This window comes from Mugil cephalus, chromosome 4 (assembly GCF_022458985.1).
Source record: "Mugil cephalus isolate CIBA_MC_2020 chromosome 4, CIBA_Mcephalus_1.1, whole genome shotgun sequence".
Classification (NCBI taxonomy): domain Eukaryota; kingdom Metazoa; phylum Chordata; class Actinopteri; order Mugiliformes; family Mugilidae; genus Mugil; species Mugil cephalus.
The window spans coordinates 4260761-4279310 of NC_061773.1; the positions used below are offsets into that span (position 1 = coordinate 4260761).

At 44.6% G+C, this 18550-nt stretch overlaps 2 protein-coding genes and 1 long non-coding RNA gene across 4 annotated transcripts; 1 reads left to right on the forward strand and 2 right to left on the reverse strand.

The window, feature by feature from the left end:
• Positions 1-1264: 1264 nt before the first annotated feature.
• LOC125006889 (pepsin A-like) lies at positions 1265-5816 on the reverse strand. Of its 2 annotated transcripts, XM_047583372.1 has the most exons (10): positions 5662-5781; positions 4660-4719; positions 3944-4094; positions 3751-3868; positions 3270-3388; positions 2903-3099; positions 2693-2809; positions 2460-2604; positions 2275-2373; positions 1265-1541 (listed from the first exon to the last, which is right to left on the reverse strand). In XM_047583372.1, exons 1-10 carry the CDS (start codon positions 5724-5726, stop codon positions 1416-1418), a joined length of 1197 nt encoding a protein of 398 aa, XP_047439328.1. In that variant the 5' UTR covers positions 5727-5781; the 3' UTR covers positions 1265-1415. The 2 variants fall into 2 exon arrangements, with proteins under 2 accessions (XP_047439328.1, XP_047439329.1); XM_047583373.1 differs by lacking the exon at positions 4660-4719 and having other exon boundaries at positions 5662-5816.
• Positions 5817-7329: 1513 nt separating this feature from the next.
• On the reverse strand, positions 7330-14917 carry LOC125006719 (RNA-binding protein 15-like). Its single transcript, XM_047583018.1, has one exon. The coding sequence runs from the start codon at positions 14756-14758 to the stop codon at positions 12233-12235; it is 2526 nt and encodes an 841-aa protein (XP_047438974.1). The 5' UTR covers positions 14759-14917; the 3' UTR covers positions 7330-12232.
• Positions 14918-15166: 249 nt separating this feature from the next.
• Positions 15167-17594, forward strand: LOC125007232. The gene is made up of 2 exons (XR_007112665.1): positions 15167-15422; positions 17227-17594. It is a non-coding gene; the product is annotated as an uncharacterized LOC125007232 (long non-coding RNA).
• Positions 17595-18550: the final 956 nt, after the last annotated feature.

Here is an 18550-nt window from a genome sequence, read left to right on the forward strand (position 1 = left end):
ATAAAATCCACCTCAGCTCTCTAACGAGAACGTTATATGTTCTTTTTTTAGCGTGTAAAAAGCACGCCTAGGCGCTTATGTGACTTCAAATTTATCTCAATAGAGTAAAATAGTGTCCATCCTCTCATTTGTAACTCTCTCAGCGAGAAAGCAGAGAGACATATTTACCAAAATGTTCGTTTGACCCCAGAGTGTTCCTGACATACGTCGACACAGATGCTGATCTCTGTTTGGGCCCGGATCAGGCTTCACTTGGCGAGCTTCAGTCGTTAGTTAATTAGTTAGTTTGCATGGACCGCCTCCGGTTTCAGCTTCTGTATTACACTGAATGACACAGCCTTGTTCGTTTGAGGGCGAAATTGGAGACCACACAGATCACTGGAGCAGAAACAAGGAGTCCTATTTATTTCACCTGTCCCTCAGACAGGCTGTACCTTCTTCTGGCAACATCTGGCCCGAGTGGATTTTCACCCTTATTTGGATTGTTGACCACAGAGCAGAGAGAGGGAGAGAGAGCGCTCTGGTCTGTACTCACAGTCCAAGGCAGAGCTGTTTTATAATGAACTCTGATGTTTGACGGCAAAATCACATCTCAGATTGAAACTTCACCTGCCGCCGTCCTCCTGGACTGGATGAATGATTAAAGAGGTCTGCAGGGGATGTCCTCGCTCCTCGTCTCAATAGGTGCTCTCTCATGTTACCGTGTTTACCCACAGTATCACCAATCAGGTGTGTATGTGTGTGTGTGTGTGGGTACATCCACCCATTTGGAAAATGCAGCACAACAATGCAGTGTTGAAGTCAAACTAGCAGTTCAAAATAGAAACAATAGACCTCGGATAAATGCTCAGAGGAGACAGGAGGGGGTTAATGGTGGTTGATCTGTGTTTAAATGGAAGCGAGCTGAATGAGTTATTCCCTTTGGACATTAAATCCGAGATTAAATTTAGAACAAATGCAGCTGCCCGAGGAAAATCTCCGACCTCAGAACATCATAGACACAGATGGCAGGAGTGTGAGCCAGCGCCTGTTGACAATGAATGACTGGCATTTTGCTCAGTGTTTTAGAGACTGAATTCTAAGTAAGATGACTCATCCTCTCCTCAGGCCCCTCCCAGGAGAATCACATGAATGACAAGAGCCAGCTCAATGAGTGCTCTGCCATCTAGTGGCCACTGACAACATTTGGCTTCATGTTGCTCTTTGCAAGATAAGGTATTTCTAAGCATTTGAATCCTCTCTTTACAACAAAGACATGCAGGACTTCAGGGTGGCAACGTTTTATTAATTCCATATACACAAGCATGAATACTAGTTATGCGTGAGTCATGTTTATAAAAAAAGAGTTGCTCTTTGAATATGACCACAGCCTCTGACAATCGTCATGTTCCACTGACCCAGACCTTCAGGTTTATTCACACAGCCTGAGCAAAGCCCACCATGTTGTTGCCGACGTCGAAGGCCGTGTAGAAATGCCGCATGAACACCTCGCCCAGGATCCAGGAGCCGGTCGCAAACCCCGTCCTGCACCCGGACCCAGTCTGAGGACAGAGGAGAGGGAATGTGACCGAAAGGCACCAGGCTGGATTAATCAGCACAGGCTATGTAAATACACAACGTGTTTTTTGTTTTGTTTTTCCTCAGCGAACATGTCTGAGTAGTTATTTATTGATTGTGCAGCTCTTACCTGGAATACATTAGGAGTCTAATGTATATGATGCAGCTAATGGCTCTAAACCCTATTTGACGAGGTTATTTGTTTTAAACCTCATCTGTGACAGACTAGCACATCTGTTTTAGCATTCTCTGTCTGTTCCACAACTGTGTACATTTTTCAGTTGTCACTTTATGATCAGCTCACTTGCCAGTTCATTAGGTACACAAGTGAAAATGAATGCATTGTAATTTATGAGCCCTGAACTGAATCCTACTACTATTTATAGGTTAGAGTGTTTGGCATTTGCTTAAAATAACAGACTGAGCTGAGGATTCAACATCACAGTTGTGTGTCATTGTTATGAGGTGGGGGGGTCTGGTCTGGTCTAGGTAGGTGCCACATGTCCAGCCAGAATGCCAGGTCCAGCATGGAGTTGTTACATTGTAAGATGGTCAGTGTTACTCACTTCTCCTGTCAGTGGTCATAATGTTGTGGATGATTAGTGTGTTGCACATAAATTATGTTACAAACCACATGTTCATAACAATGGCCTAATAAGTGATTTATCAACAAGGATATAACCTTTAGCTCCAACTGAACATCTCTTTAACACACACCTGTATGATGTAGGCCGATGCAGGAAGAGAGAAGCTGTAGCCGTTGATTTTGAAGACAATGTCGGGCAACAGTTTAGAGGTGTCGCAACCGACGACGGCCTGTGACACAAATGGGCAACTTGTTACCATTTTAAACACAGAACAGCACCTTAAACTAACCTTAAACTAAGAGTCAGATCACTCACTTCGTCGTACTGGTTGGTGTTGGCTCCCAACCAGCCGTTGATGTTGTCGATATCTCTGCTTGGGCCGATGATTTCAGACGTACCAGAGTCAACTATTGCCTCACAGCCCGCAGAGCAGGCAACGATGTTCCCATTGATAGTGATGCTACAGCATTGAGAAAGGAATAGTAAAATGAATCTGCTAATAAATGGATCATGCAGGCCTCTGACTGTAACTGGAACAACAAACCTACCTTTCTACTAGGATGTTCCAAAAGTTAGAAGCGTGATACAGGGGAATCCACTGAATGCTTCCGGCGTAATATGCCGGGTCTGTTCCTCCCAGAATTAACATGCTGCCCTCTACGGAGCTGGAGGTGTGAATATTGTGATTTATCCCATTATTAATCTTCTGTTTTGTTGTTGTTTTTGTTTTGTTTTTTACAACTCATATAAGGTCTCACCTGGTCAGGTAGATGGAGAACATGTACTGGAGGAGATGGCCTTGGTTCCACATGTTGTTAAACACGGGTGTGCCTCCCTCCTGTGACAAGCCCGGGAAGGCGAGTCCGAGAATCCCATCCCAGGGCATAAACCCCAGGAAAAGGGCCTCTGTCTCAGTGAGGCCAAACAGCTGGTTCCTCACATAGATATTGCCTACCTGGCAGCAGAAATATCAACAATAGCTTTACAGCTTTTAGAGTTAAAAAATGTGATACAATAGCAAATGTTTATGATTACTGAACTGAATGATAAATAGATTACTTTATTCATCCCCAAAGGGAAATTAGATTTAGAATGCCAGAGGTAAGTGTTTAGTGTTGCCTTCACCTTTACGGTGTCGTAGCCTGTGCTCCCTGAAACAAACCCACTGCCGTATGAAATGTGGAACGGCCTGGAATTGGCCTGAAACGTGTAGGACGCTGAGCTGTTGAATTTCGCGTGATTGTCTGAAAACAGAAAAATACAGCGTGTTAAAGAAGTGCAGGATAAACACACAAAAGAGATTAAACTGCATCGCAATTGGCTTCATTGCAGTGGTTCTTAAACTGGTCAGAAGATCTCCCGATTCTTCTCTCTTTTAACCTGCTCCTGTCCCGTCTAAAGGTAGTCGAGATAATATTTAAAATTCACACGTTTTTATTTCTCATAGTGCTTATTTGAAGATGATATTCTCTTAACTGTCATAGATCAGCAAATGGTGCTTGAAATACTTATACTATATACTTATATACTTAAATAGTTGAAACAGCCAAAACACCTGGTGTCCTGTTTGTATGATCCTCACTATATCAAGTCATCCTGAACGTACCACAGGAAGGGCTGGTGCAGTTCAAAGAGGGAACCCACAGGTCAGAGGAGCCGGTGTCAAACAGGATTTTAAATGACTGAGGTGGAGTCCCGATGCCGATCACTCCGTAATACGTGAGCTGTCCACAAATCAAGTTTAATCAAATTAGTTCACACGTCTCACAAAGCTTAGAGCTGCCGGCTGTGCCACTTACATAAGGGTCAAAGGTCAAGGGCAACACATTCAGGTCACTTCCGGAAAGAAACCTTGCAGATGGATTGTATGAAAACTTCTTCCTGTACTCTTCAAAGAGGCCTTTCTCCTCCAGCAGGTCCTTGGCTGACTTCCCTCTAATCAAGGGAATCCTGCACAGACGAGCCAGAGCCATTAGCACCTCATACTTAAACCCTGCGAAGCAAACATCTGCTAACAAAACATTTTTTTTGCAATATGTCAGACCTCATAATGTATCCTAAAAAGGAGCTACCAGCTGGAAGTGATGAACGGAAAATATAAACTATAGTTCTGAGCTCGAAAAGGTCATCTCAGACTCATCTCAGAGGAATGATGCTTTTAATCTCGTGTGTTTGTGTTGCGTGTGTTGTCGTAAGAATAAGAGAGAAAGTCCATCTGGAAGACAATTTCTATTAAATCTCAAAGAAGGAAGTGATTCTGCGTATCTGTGTATTTAACCCTTCTGGGTGAGCCTTAGTGGAGCAGTGGGCAGCCATGCAAGGTGTTCATGGAGCAGTTCATGGAGCTTTGGTGCCTCACTAATGGATGTAGAGGCAATACAAATATCTGATCACACTTTGAGCCCAGCTCCGCCAGAATTTATGCCTAAATTCAATAATCCCAAGAATCAGTAGAGAAAACAAGTCCAAGAAACATCTAAAAGATCTATACAACATCACCTTATCATTCACCCACCTGTATGTATGTCGCATGTATTTACTTCTATTCCCATTTCTTGTAGATTCGTCCCATAGACTGTATGAAGACATATAATAAAATAAAGAAGTGTGGGCAGGTCATAGATAACACGGCTTCACGTGCCTCCACTCTCGGCCTGTACTGCACAGGCTCCAAACCAGCCTCAGTATTTGGCTCATGTAAGGAAGTAGGCGGGGATGCAGTGTCCATATTTATATACAGTCTGTACATATTTGTACATATGCAAATTGTATTTTATTTATTTCATTATTTTATCTTGCGTTTATTTTTTAACTATCTTACACCTATGTGCAGCTGAGCGTCTGTGACCAAGCAATTTCTCTTGCGGACCAAAAACGTCTGTCAAAGTCTAAATCTAGATGTCAAACAAGTCGAGCAGCCTTTGCTTTAGATAACACAAAAGTCGGCTTAATGTGGGACCGAACAGCGGGTACAGTACTGTTGTCTAAACCACACATTCACTCACTCATCCATTCATCAAAACTTATTCATACATGTTCACCTTAAGAGCTACTGTTTGTACTGTATGTCTATAATCTTTGGGAGAATTCTGGAAAATAAAAAAATAAAAAATAAAAAACACTTTTTCTTTTCAGCAGCCTTAATCCTCTTCTAAACACTGCCAAGCAACCATGTCCCAACAGGTTTTCACTATAAACTCTGTTTAGAAATACTGGAAATAAAGTTGTTATTAAGATCAAGATGATGGCACTCAATTTCAGAAAACAAAAAAGACACTGTACATTTAACTCATTTAATTATTGTTTCAAGAAAAGTTGTTAATGCGTAAATGAGACAGAGACAGAAGATGTTTTTGGAGCTTTGTTTAACCCCAAGTTGTCTTAAACTCCTGGCAAGCAGCTGTTGATGCTGTGAGAAACACCTTCAAGATTACTGTGTTACAATCCTGCATGTTAAAGTAGTTAAGTTGGTTAAATCATTTCCTCCTCACCTGCAGCTAAATATTGGACATCTTACCTGTGAATAGCGTGTGAGACGACCAGAAAGGCCAGAAAGGCCAGCACAGTGCAGAACCTCTTCATAGCTGTAAAATGAAGTCACGGAGACCTGACACATGGTCGGTGGAGGTGGTTTTATACGCAGGTCAAAACAGCTCTCACCTCCTCCTTTTCATAGGAACCACACGATAAGAAACCACTTGGCTGGATATTAAACAATTGAAATCAGATAAAGAAAACAAAGGGAACCAAGTGAGCTTTCTCTAATATCTTCACCCCTTTATAGGGCGCTCATTAAAATACTTGGAAATTCAAAAGTTCAACTCGAGCTGTTCCTTAAGTGGTAAGACAACATTAGGCCACTTCTTCATGGCACCTAATAAAGCAGTTATACTAAGCGTTCATGCAGAGGTGGACCTAGCAGACCACATTTGACCCTGAAGACGTGGCCTTGGCCTTTGCTGATTGGCTGGATGAAAACCACATGCATCACCACCTCACTGTATGCCCAAGTATGGTTCCTTGCTCCGTAGAGGGTTGATCTGATGGCAGTCATTCAGTTTATAATGTAGGTTTGAGATTTTCTTTCTCATCTCATCTTCTAATGCGGCTTAATCCTCAGTAGGGTCGCGAGTCTATCCCACCAGTCATTGGGCGAGAGGCGGGGTACACCCTGGACCAGGCTATCACAGGGCGTACGTTTAAGATTACGGATTTAAATCAAACAGTCAGACCAGGAACGTACGTCAACACACTTGCGGGAAACAAACATGAACCGCGTTAACAGGCTGTTGCATATGATGTGTTTCACCTTTTGACTGTTTCTATTAAACGTAATCATTTATTACGATTTATCATTATCTAAAGTAAAATAAATTCACAGCAGATAACAAATGATCCAAATTAGTTGAAGTTATAAATGTTGTATATTTACAGGACTGGTCACCATCAATATGTAAAAATGTTACCGATATAAACAAACGACACCTTCATTATATCATTATTTTATTTGTTCAAATACTAATCAGTCAATTTTAAAATGGCTTTTAAAAAGATAAAATACTCGAGGTCTAGCTAACTCCTCACCCGGCAACAATAAACCACCAGGATAACCTTATCAAATTACTCAGAGAAAGAAAATAACACTGATACTATATCATTTCCCCACTAGACACGCCTTCTGTTTCATATAGCCCCACCCAGTCTGCCCGTAAACCCAGACTGACTCGACCATTTGTAAATGCCCTAACAAGGCCAAAACAAAGAAAAGAGACAAGAAAGAGAGACACAACACGAGTGTTTGTTTCAAGAAGAGTTGCATTTATTCAAGCACAAACCAACCCCACTTCACTTTATTAACAATGGCATTCACAAGGTAGAAATATGAAATGTGCAAACATTTGAAATCAAACATAAATAGCACTCACCACAGTGGTCTGGTGGTTTCTGTGGACGAGCAGCTCTTCAGTGTGTCTCACCGCGTGACGTCAAGATCCCCTGAAACACTCGAAACTTCAGCCATGGCCAATTTTAGACACATTCAAAGTTTAGAGAAGTGGATTTTTTTCTGTGAGATAAAAAACAGAGTTTGAGTTTGTTTGAGCGAAATGTGAATGTGAACTGTTTTAATTATTATGTAGTACTGACAGATGCTAGCAGAGGTGGCCAAGAATCCAGCAACACTTACAGGGCATGACACAGCTTGATACAGCTTCGCTTCACTCTAATACGGTTGTTCCATATACTACAGGCTTGACCACATCGTGTTTCTTGGAAGTAGGTGCAGGTGACCCGTCCAGGGTGGACCCCTCCTCTCGCCCGATGACACCTAGGATAGACGCCAGTAACCCTAGTGAGGATAAGTGGTAGTAGAAGATGAGACGAGATGAGATGAGTCAGTAACTATAGTAAAGCTCGTGTATCAGTGAGGGAGCAGATCTAAAGAGGCCAGATTCCTAAGTCCTCCTCACATGCAGCACATTCCTGTCTTCCCTATTTGTATTCACACAGTCTGGTATGTCAGGTTTGGAACACTAAGTTTACATACCTGCAAACCCCCGCTGTCTTCTTCACTGATAATAAATCATAGTGTATTTACACCCCTCAGACTTTTCCACATTAAAAATGAATCCTATTTGTCTGAGCCATCACACTTCCACCAACATATCTTGTGAAGAACAGACTGCGACAACTCCCAGAATGTTTTTTAAACAAAACGAAGCAGCGCGCTGACACCTAATTGAGCTAAATCTAATTGTGTTCACACTTGTGAACAGAGGGACTCTAATCTGGTCTGGAAATTGTGCTTTGTGAGGTGCAAATGTAAGATATGTAATATCGGTTCATTTTATAGAATGAACAAACTCCAAATAATAATGAGTTAATGAATTCTGAATTATACCGGAGAATCCTAAAATAAACGGTCAGGACATCTGTCTGTGAGCTGAATCTCAACACAAACTGTTAGTTGCTGTTATTGTTGCACAATGATAACAGATGTGTATAAATCTAAAAGCTCTTGAATAAAGAAAAACAAAAGCATAATGTTTCTGTTTCATTTATTGGATTGAGTTTTTCTTTGTTCACGGTCTTCAAGATAGTTTTTCCACTGAAGGCCTGAGTCATTTTTTTGCCGAGCTAAAGGAAATGCAGTGTAAATACACTCAGCTTATCCTGGACGAAGCTACTTCACTGCCCATTGAACTGAACCTGAACCTGCTCCAGTTCAGACGAGGGCCCCAAACACCAACCTCCTACTAAAGACTTCTCCGTTTATGCTGCTGGTAGGTGTGTGGGTTTTATTAGGAGATAAAAGACAGAGGTGTTCTTTTCTTTTTTTTTTCAGCTCAAATCAATCAGTCGTTTAGATTAAAGAAAACTGTATGATGAATAGAACAAACTAAATATTTACTGTGTTATCTTTTCAACTTCAGAATTCCTCCCTTAATGTGATAATAAACACAGCGCTACAGGGTATAGTGACTGGTTTCTTTAGTTTTACTTATGTGTTTGTCTTATGTGTTTGTCTTGTTGTCCGCAGTCTTATTCATTCGTTTTTATATATAACTCTGTTGTTGTATTTTTGTTTATTGGAGTAATTGTGACAAATCCAAACTTCCCCCTAGGAATTAATGATGAAGTTCAGATTCTGACTTAAATATTTTAGAAAACTTTCTCCTTTACTTCCCTGTTTGTTGCTTTGGTATATGTTGACAGACAGTGGCCATTTCTATTAAATCTGACACTCACTGCTGATTGAAACCAAGTGTCTTCAGTCAGTCATTAGCTACTGCTATTTTTACTTGCTAGCCCCACTTAATACTTCTGCTTCCACAACTATACATTAAGCTAGCCAAGCTAAAAGAAAACCCTCTATCAGCTCATTAAAATAATATATTTGTTTGACAAACACCACAATAGGAGTCACACAATCTGGTATGTTTAGCCATCTTTTACAGTTAAAGCATGTTGACTTCAGTCTGGAGAATAGTGTGTGAAGGCCGGGGCCTGTCTGCAGCACCACAAATACTTCGTTTATGTTACTTTAACTGTAAAAGCGAGAGATACTGCGTGTTGCAGTATCAGTTCATTCGAAGCACGTCAAACTAGCACCACCTCAAATATCAACATTACATCAGTCCTTGATTCCATGAAGGATAAAGTACTTGTTACCTCTGTAAAAACCTACTTACATTGTATTTTTTTATTTATTTATTTTACAATAAATTGCTTGTTCTTTACAGATCTTCAAAACAATGAAGTTTTTTTCCTCTTTTGAGCCCAATACAAATTATAATTGCACAACATTTATGAACTGACTCCAATCTACTGAACACGGACGTTTTCGTCAATTTATTTCACCTCCTCACCTTCACCAGCTTTTGAGCAAAGTGCATCACACGTAGGTAGCGGTGACATAACAATACGTACCTGGTCGTGATGCTGAGGCCGTCTAAATACATTACCTGTGGACCAGCAGCAGGTGTAGCCAGAGGGAGACTCACGGCTCTGGGAACCTGGAGTCGAACGCACAGCTCTGCGTGGAGGCCTGGGGCTGCAGGACAGCTGCTCCGGTCCCTTCGGCTTGGACGGCAGCCAGGACGTAGCGATGACGACGGGCAGCGCCGTGCAGCCGTTTCTGACGGCCGGATACTTGTCGCTTTGCTTTCATATGCAGTTTTGGCACAGAATCTTTCTTTTAAGTACATAAATGAGACCAACACATCAAGTAAAGATTAGGATTCCCTGCACAGGACTCTACTTTTGTCTTCTGTGGTGCTTCCTTTTCCACGATTTCTGGTACGTAAAGAAGCCGTCGCCTGTCTCAGCTTCTTCTTCGTCACAGGCTGAGACACACACGTGAGGTCTGGCCCTATCACAGAGACGACCTCCTCCAAATCTCCAACGAAAGAACAATAAGCAACTACACAAACGAACTTCTGCAGACGCTGAACCAATATTCTCTGCACCGGCTGGAGCCAGATGGGGGGGAAAAAAAAAAAAAAGAAAGACGATCAAATGTGCTCCCCCGCCGAGAGGATGTCTGGTGGAGACGGCCCCCGGTGCGGCAGACTCTTCGGGTCCTCGGCCGCACCCCCCGCTCAAACGGAGGCGAGCGAGGAACGAGCCGCGCATCCGAGGACGCGGCGACTCTACATTTGCCTTAGCAGAAGGGCTGGAAAGGTACTCTAGAATGGCCAAATTTCTATTTGAAACGGAGGCCGCACGGAAAAGCTCTTCACAAAAGAGGTCATTCAACAAATGTCGAGCAACAACGAAAACACAGAACTGAGAGGATCCCCTGGATTCTCACACCTCTCCTCTCCTTTCAGCCGGGAAGGCTCCTGCTGTCAAAGTGAAAGCCTTTAGGGGTGATAGACAATTCCAAGAACAGAAAAGGTCACAAAAGTTGTCTTCCGAGGCACTCGTGTTTCCAACGAAAGAGTAAATTTATTAAGACAAGATCTATCAAGTGCATGCTGCACTTTGTGTGTTTTTTCTGACAGTTAGGTATAACTTCTTAGGCCCATGAGCACTGATGTTCTCCATTTCTCTCTCCAGATATCCTGAGTATACAGCACAAATCTTTTTTTTTTTTTCCATTTGAAACACAAATCAAAGCATGAAAAACAACCATAAAGAGTTCTTTCAGAAGAAAGCGTGTTAGACCGCAGGAGTGCAGCCTCCTCCCCTCTCCTCAATGTTTGTGTCGAACAAGTCCACCGACAATATTTCCTACTCATGGACTCCCGTCAGGTAAAAGAGATGAGCATGGTCTATATGTAAATATAGCAGTTACATCTTTTTTCTTTTTTTTTTTGACAGTACATGCTCTGTTGGGGTAGTAATTGTAATTAGTGGATTATAACAATAGAGAAGACTCTGGTTAAACAACAACGGTTCAGTCAATAAAAATACTACACAGGAGGAATGGACACAAAAAGCGACCCCGTCCAGCATATTGCCAATCAAAATAAAAGACCTACGACAAAAACTCGCTTCATAAACTTTTTTGTTCAGTCGGTTCTGATAAAAAAAATCCAATTTGAGGACCCACGCATCGGAAAGTCACAACGGCTGTTTTTTTTTTTTTTCTGCTGTTTTCAAAGAGTGAAGATTAATCAAAAAAATATCCTTCAACAGTTGATAGTAGAAACAGTTGCAGCCTTAGTTAGCATCATGAAATATAAAGCAAAGAGCCTGCTGCTTGTGTCCATCCTCCCCACATTGGTGCCGCTGGGACCGGCGCTTTCTGAAAAATGTGAAAACACCTCCCCCAAAAAACAACAACGCTGCTTTAAATTCACCTTGAACGGTCACGTGACCCGGAGATGTGGCTCAGAAAAGAGCATCGATAACGTCATCAGCTTCACTCTTGTTAATGTCAACGTCTGAACAACAAAGTGCCAGAACTTATACAACACTTTTGTATCTAGAATTTTCTGCAGTTTTAAGCAGAACTGGCTCAGATGTTCTTATGAATCTTTGAACGGGAAAGAAAAACACACGTGGGACATGTCTATTAAAGGATAAAGCTGCTGAGCAAACACATATACGTCCTTAATCTAGAGAAAATTACAATGTACATTAGTTAGATTTAGTTCGTTCACAGCCTGACTCCCCAACTATCGCTACTCTGATGTCACTGATGCCGCCCAAATTAAACCTCTAGGGATAAATACTCTGGTTTGGATTTTAAATTATTTTTCGTTTTAAGCAGGCGATGGATGGGAAGATGAAAATTACTGTGTTTGTTTTTACACGACATAAGGCAACATATAGCTTTGATTCACTGAGCTGTAGCTTGCTCAGAACTCGTTTTCCAACAGTACCCTTCAAGAGATGTGCATTTTTCTGGTAACCGAATAGCAGAAGGCAACATGTAACCTGCACTTACGAATCAAATTTAACAACTTCAGAGTGACTTTGATTTCTATAAACCTTCAACAGGAGGAGATGAAAAGGTGCTGCATGCAGAGCCTGGTCATTTCCTCCCGTATTGCATTGTTATCATTACTTCTCCATGTCTTTACATCTCACAATTCAACATTTGTGTGAACATGTACAATTCGATGCTTTTTTTTTTTTTTTCATGATGCTCCTCTGATAATGACCATCACCATGTAGTCGTCCTCTGATTTGACAAAGGCTTTGGCGGAGGGATCCACGAACTGCTGGGAGAATTCGCACGGTGGGAAAGCGTGAAGGACTCCCCCGTGGTCCTTGTCGCGGCTGCCCCCGACGGGGAGGCTGATGATGCCGGCCGCCTCCTTCTGCTTCAGGTAGGAGACCAGGTTCTTCAGAGGCCTCTCGGTGGAGTTGCCGCCGTCCTGGGCTCCGCTGTCCTCCAGCTTCCCGGGCATGGCGAGGAGGATGGAGTACCCGCTGGAGCCGGCGGCCTTGATGCGGCGGGAGACCTCGTCCAGCTTCGGCTGGTCCAGACGCAGGCGCTGGCTGATCTTCAGCTGGGGCACCTTCCCTCCCGTGGAGCCCCTCACCAGCAGGCTGGTCGCCACCCTCATGTCCCCTTCCAGCAGGTGCAGTGAGGTGGGAAAGCTGCTGTTCTTGAGCAGGAGGACCCCCTGCCAGACCTGACTCAGCTTCTCTCCGTCCGCGGCCGAGTTGGACTGCTGGCCGGGCTTGGAGGGGGCGGCGTTAGAGGAGGGACGGTCCTCTTTCTTTGCTGGGCTCTTAGACGAGTCTCTGGCCTTTTGTTTGCGGCCCTTCTCTGAGCCCGGCTCAGATGGGCTGAGAGTTCTTCTCCTCTTTTCTGCAAACCCAGGGTCCCGGTTGTTCTGTCGCTCCCTGACAGGGGAGGTTCTGCCGGAGCGGGGAAGACGCTCCGGGTCGCTGTAGCGTCCACCGTCTCGGCTGCTGCCTCCGGGGCTGCGCTCCAGAGAGCTGGCGTGGCGCCGCACAAAGTCGCTGTCGTCGGGCGAGCGCTCCTGCCGCCAGCCGTCGTCTAAATGTCTCCTTTTGCGGCCTGCGTCTCTGCCTTGCAGCTCCCGCTCGCGCTCTATCGGCCAGCTCTCGTGGGGACGCCTCTCCAGACGTTCTATGGGATCAAAGCCTGCCCCTCGCATCCTGTCGTGTACACCCAGGCCGGGCCATTCGGCGTTGGAGTAGAGTTCCCGGTCTCTGAAGCGAGCTGGAAGAGGAGGGGACCGGTCCCTCAGTCTCACCGGATCAGTGAGGCGGTGGGCGAAGGGCTCTGGGACCAGGTCATAGTGCGGCAGGGGAAGGGGGAGCTGCACGTACTGCTGCTGCTGGTAGCGATGCTCCGTGTCTGCGAAGTCCACCCTGAGTCTCCTGTCTGGACCGCCGAGAGGGAAACCTCTCATATGAGTACAAGCAGCCTGAGCAGCGTCCAGGCTTTCATACTGGATGTAAGCCCACGCCTCACCTTTCCTGTAGTCTATAGTCCTGATGGTGCCAAAGCGGTCGAACTCTTTGGCCAGCGCGGCGAGGGGAACCCAGGGTCCAAGCCCCCCCACCCACAGCCTGGTCGTGGGCGTGGGCTTACCGTATCCGATTTTAATGGGGCTGTGGCCCACCACTTTCCCCGACATGGCCACTTTGGCACGGTGGGCCATGTCAAGGTTCTCAAACTTGATGAAGCCGTAGGTGTTGGTCTGGCCTCTCGCCGCTCGCTTTATGGCCACCTCTGTAATCACTCCGAACCTGTCGAAGGCCCTCCTGAGGTCACTCTCCGTCACAGCAACGTCCAGATTCCCCAAAAACAACGTCCTGTTTGCCCTCTGGTCGTCCTCGGGGGCGAGCAGGTCCTCGTCGCGCACAACAGCACAGTCCGGGACGAACGGAGGTCTATTTCTGGGTTCGTACAATGAAAAGTCTCTGTCTCTGTCCAGGTCTCTGAGGTGAGGTGGTGGGGGAGGATGGGGGAGACGGCCCAGAGCCAGCTGCTGGAGCCTGTAGTCCCTGTACCCCATACTGGTGGGGGAGAGAGGCCTCTGAGAGTGAGGATGTCTATGTCCTGGGGGGAAACCAGTGACAGGGGAGCGGCTTCTACGTTTGCTTAGGTAGACGGTCTCTATCTTCAGAGGCCGGTCGTATAGCACCAGTTTGCCGCGGGCGTGTTTGGCCGCCCGAGCGTCATCGGGCCTCCGGAAGTTCACAAACGCCACCCTCTCGTCGTTTTCTCTGCTAATTTTGACGCTCACGTCCCCAAACTTCTTAAACTCGTGAAACAGCCCGTCCTCTATTTCCTCGTCGTTCAGCTGGGAGCCGAGTCCGCTTATTTTCAGAGTCTTGTACTCACTCTCGGGGTTTGGCGGAGGCCGCAGGTCGCTCCGTGAGCCGGTCCTGGACGCTTCCGCGGCGATGTCAGCGCCACCGTGCGGTTTGCTCCCGGAAACTACTCCGTAGTCGTAGCCGCTGCCAGCCCGGCTGGATGAAAAATGTCCGTCCGAGTCCCTCATGTCTCTTTTGTCGCCGTGTAAGCTCCTCCTGGACTGCGAAGAGCCGTTTCCCGCGTTGCTGCCGACAGTCAGCAGAGCTCCGGTCTTCTTGCTGCTCGGGTAGCTTCCTCCTCGGTCTCTGCTCTCATCTGGCGCCCGCGAGCGTTTCTTTACCGGCGATCGCTCTTTACCTTTCATTTCCGAAAGCAGATATTTGCAGCTCACACACACTAATCTACTTAAAATGTACTCTGCCCGACTGAAATCGACCTAAACTACCTGAACTTAAAGCAGATCCAACTGTACTCTCAGGCGAGCGACGTAAACGCCATGTTGGATTACTTCAACTACTGTGTACAGTACAGGAAGTCCCGCCCCGGCGCCTCTGGAGGAAGCTGGTTGGCTGAGCGCTGTGTCACTCATATAAAGAGGAAGCCAACTCGCCTATTATAAACAAGGGTGCGGCTCTCGTATAGGGGTCAAAGTACGCTCTGTGCACTGCAGAAATTGATTTCAAAATTAGATTGTGACACGTTAGAAAGAGGAAGAGACGCAGATGCATCGAAAATGGCAGTGTAATCGTTGCATGGAATGAGTATCATAAATAAAAATAGAGCATGATTTTGATTGCGCTCAGATTCATCACAGCAGAGCCGGAAGGACATAAACTGATGTAGTGAAGTGTTTGCACAGGAAGTCCCAATAGTGCCCTTGAAGTAAGGACACTGACAGCGTATTGAGCAAATCATGGCAGGAAAACATGTCTTCCTCTACCGTGGGGGGAAGGGCGGAATGTTACAATATATTGTGCAAGGATCAAACACTCATTTGTGCAACGCTGCATATAATACAGGAGCAACAGGTCAGTGCATAGTCTATGAAAAGCTGTGCAGGAGTAATACAAGATTACTGTAGCAATGTGGTTTGCACTGTGAGCTGCACAATAAGATGAGAGACAGAAATTATATTAAAACAATTATTATTAGAAATAGTATTGGCTTTTTTTTTCCTTTAGAGCTGGACTTACTCACTTTTCATAAGCGCACATTGACCTGAACTTTTCCAGGGGAAAGTCTCCCTGCAGAAATACTGCTAGTATGCACAGATTCTCACCAGGGAAAGTTTACATCTTCTCTGTAAATACTTAATGTCCAGCAATTATCCACAAACTTCACCAGTCAGCAGGTACTGTGAATTAGAAAGGCACAGTGTCAATATAGTGTAGCTTTATAACTGATGGAAAGATCCATTTATGTTTGCATTTTCCAGCTCCAGTGTAATCCTGCTAGTCTGCTAGAGACCAAATAATATTATTACAGATTTTACCACTGGGGGGCAGAGACGTTTTTTTTAGCTACCACCACAGCAGCAGCACATCAACACTGAAACATAAAAGGTGAAGCACAAAACGTCACAATAAAGGGATAGTTTAGAGTTCTTTGGCGATGGATTGTATGAGTTATGAGTCACTCATGTTCAGTCACTCGTGAGTGCATTGCAACAGGTGATCAACTTTGCAAAGACAGAGAGGAAACATTTACAAGGTTAGAATTTCCTTTCAGTTTATCCACAACGTCGTTTCAAGAACAAGTACTATCACCTCCTTCCTGAGGTGCCCCTTTTTCTTCATCCACACACAATACCATAGTGCTATTTACCAAAAAGTGTCTGTTTACTTATTATTATTGGTTATACACGGAAATAAAATGCTGAGGCATGTATGTAGGGCACTCCCACGCAGAGGATTACAGACTGTGTGGCAGCAGGTGGAGAGGTGGTCGTCGAGTTATTAAATGGAGTGCCAGCTCCAAAACTTCTTCCTCTTTATGTTCATGCAGTTCTATGGTATATGCACAACCACGCACACGCAAATGTCTGCTGACAGCATGTTTTCGCATATATCCTTACGTTTGTTGAGATTCTTAACAACTAATGAGAATATCTTTAACACTTCTATATTTACATCTTCCTTTAAACGTAGTCATATTTAAAAAATTTTAATCTGCATCGGACTGTGTTATTTACTGCAGTGCCCTTGTTGCAACAACGACACTTAACAAACAAAATTGTGTGTGCTTTGTTGTGGAGTTATTTTAAAAGGATTATGTTCTCTGAAAAAAAAAAAAAAATGGGGACAGGAGCTTTGCCCTCAACGCAGAGAGCTGGAGTGGCCCCTCTTTGCGAGACCATCTGGTGAAGTCCTTCTATAGACAGTCACATGGTCATGGTTACAGGCCTAGCAAGGTAATCTGCCGCCCAGCATTAGAATGGCTTTAGGTGTGTCTATAAAGGTAGTATGCCAGGGAAGCTTGTCCCCGCTTTAAACCTCTCTCTAATGTCAGTGTCAGTTGTTTGTCTTAGATGGATAACTGAATGGTGACACCATACAAAAGTCAGAGTCAGTGATGTCCCCGTTGTCCAGCTGGAAACAACCTACGTACTAGAGCTATCAATAGCTTTTAAATGTGACATGTGTTTGGTGAGTATTTATGTGTCACTGATGTGATCATACAGCAGCAGATCAAAGTTTCACCTGGTAATGACCACCAAAAGCTGAATGCCGTATGAAGGTTTTCCTCAATGAGCTGTCAAAAGGGAAATCTTCATAGGATTACTGAGGGAAAAAATGCTTTTAATGACTTTCTATTTTTGTGTGTCGCATTAAGGTGAACAGCGTGGCCTGACCCACTGCACCCTGGCTTTCACATGGAACAGAATCTGGGTAGCACATTCTCTCTTGCATTGCTGTCATCGACTAACTGGACAACCAGTAGCCTCTAACCCGTGTAACCCGAGCCAGCGCGCAGTACTGATGCATTACCTATCATGTTAGTGGGAAACTGATCTCCAACCTGAGAGCCACCAGCGCCAATTAATCATCCTCAGATGAAATGTAATAATCTGTCAAGTATTTCGTGTTATCGCTGATGGGTTTACAGTGATTTAATAACAACACTAGGACAAACTCCTCGTACGACAGGTTTTGATTAAAACCCGTGTAAATAAAAAGAGCAGCAGTGTCTGTCAGAGCCCAGCATGACCCACTTTCTCTACTGTCTGAACACCTGCACGTCCCTGCGCACTGATGCACTCTGTGAAAGCAGTAGTTGGCCAAATACTATGAGGATGCCCCGATGGATGATGTGGAAATCCAGGAGCATTGTGTGTTTTCACACCTAGGTAATTAGAGATATTCATGAATTATGATTTGCACAAAAAACCCCAACTGTTCATGTCAATTATTGATATTAGCGTTGTTGCACTAGTTTTGTGCAAAGTGTATGAAGCAGTGTTGTGTGATTTAGCTAACTGTCTTGGCTAAACAATAATCAGACCATTGATCACTGAGGGGAAACTGTAGCATGTTGCTTGACAAGTGCAGACATCAGTAATGCACAACCATACACAACGGTCCATTTAGCCTCCAGTTCAAATGACAGTGCAGATGCAGTTACGTTTGTTAAACGGCTTGTGCAAAGAATAATGGGCCGGATGAAACGATACCATATAGAGCCCAGTGGAGAGTGAAGCTTTTTTTAGTAGCTGAGAGTGACCCAGACGGTGCACACCAGGAAGGGGAGGAACAGAAGGGAGGGAGGGGGAAGAAAGCAAAGGGGAGGGAGGAATATTAATGAGACTGGAGTAAGGGAAAAGTACTGGGCGGATGCAGTGGTGCAGATGCACAATGCATGAGAGCGCGTGAGTGGGTGTTGGGGAGCAGAGAAGAGGGGAAAACAGCGGGGAGACAATGTGAAGTTGGAGGCGACTGAAGGTGAACAGCAGAGAGGAGCTGGGAGAGGGTGCTGACGTCAAACACAGAGGAGGGAGGAGAGATACGGCAAAACCCAGAGAGGATGAAGGATGAAAAGATCTCAGGGGGAGATTCTTGAAGACTAGATGCAGGACAGTGCAGAACAAATTAAGAAAGAGAAAAGAAAAGTCTGAAAAAAAAAACTGTGTGATCAGACAAGAAATTCTGTCACTCAGGCT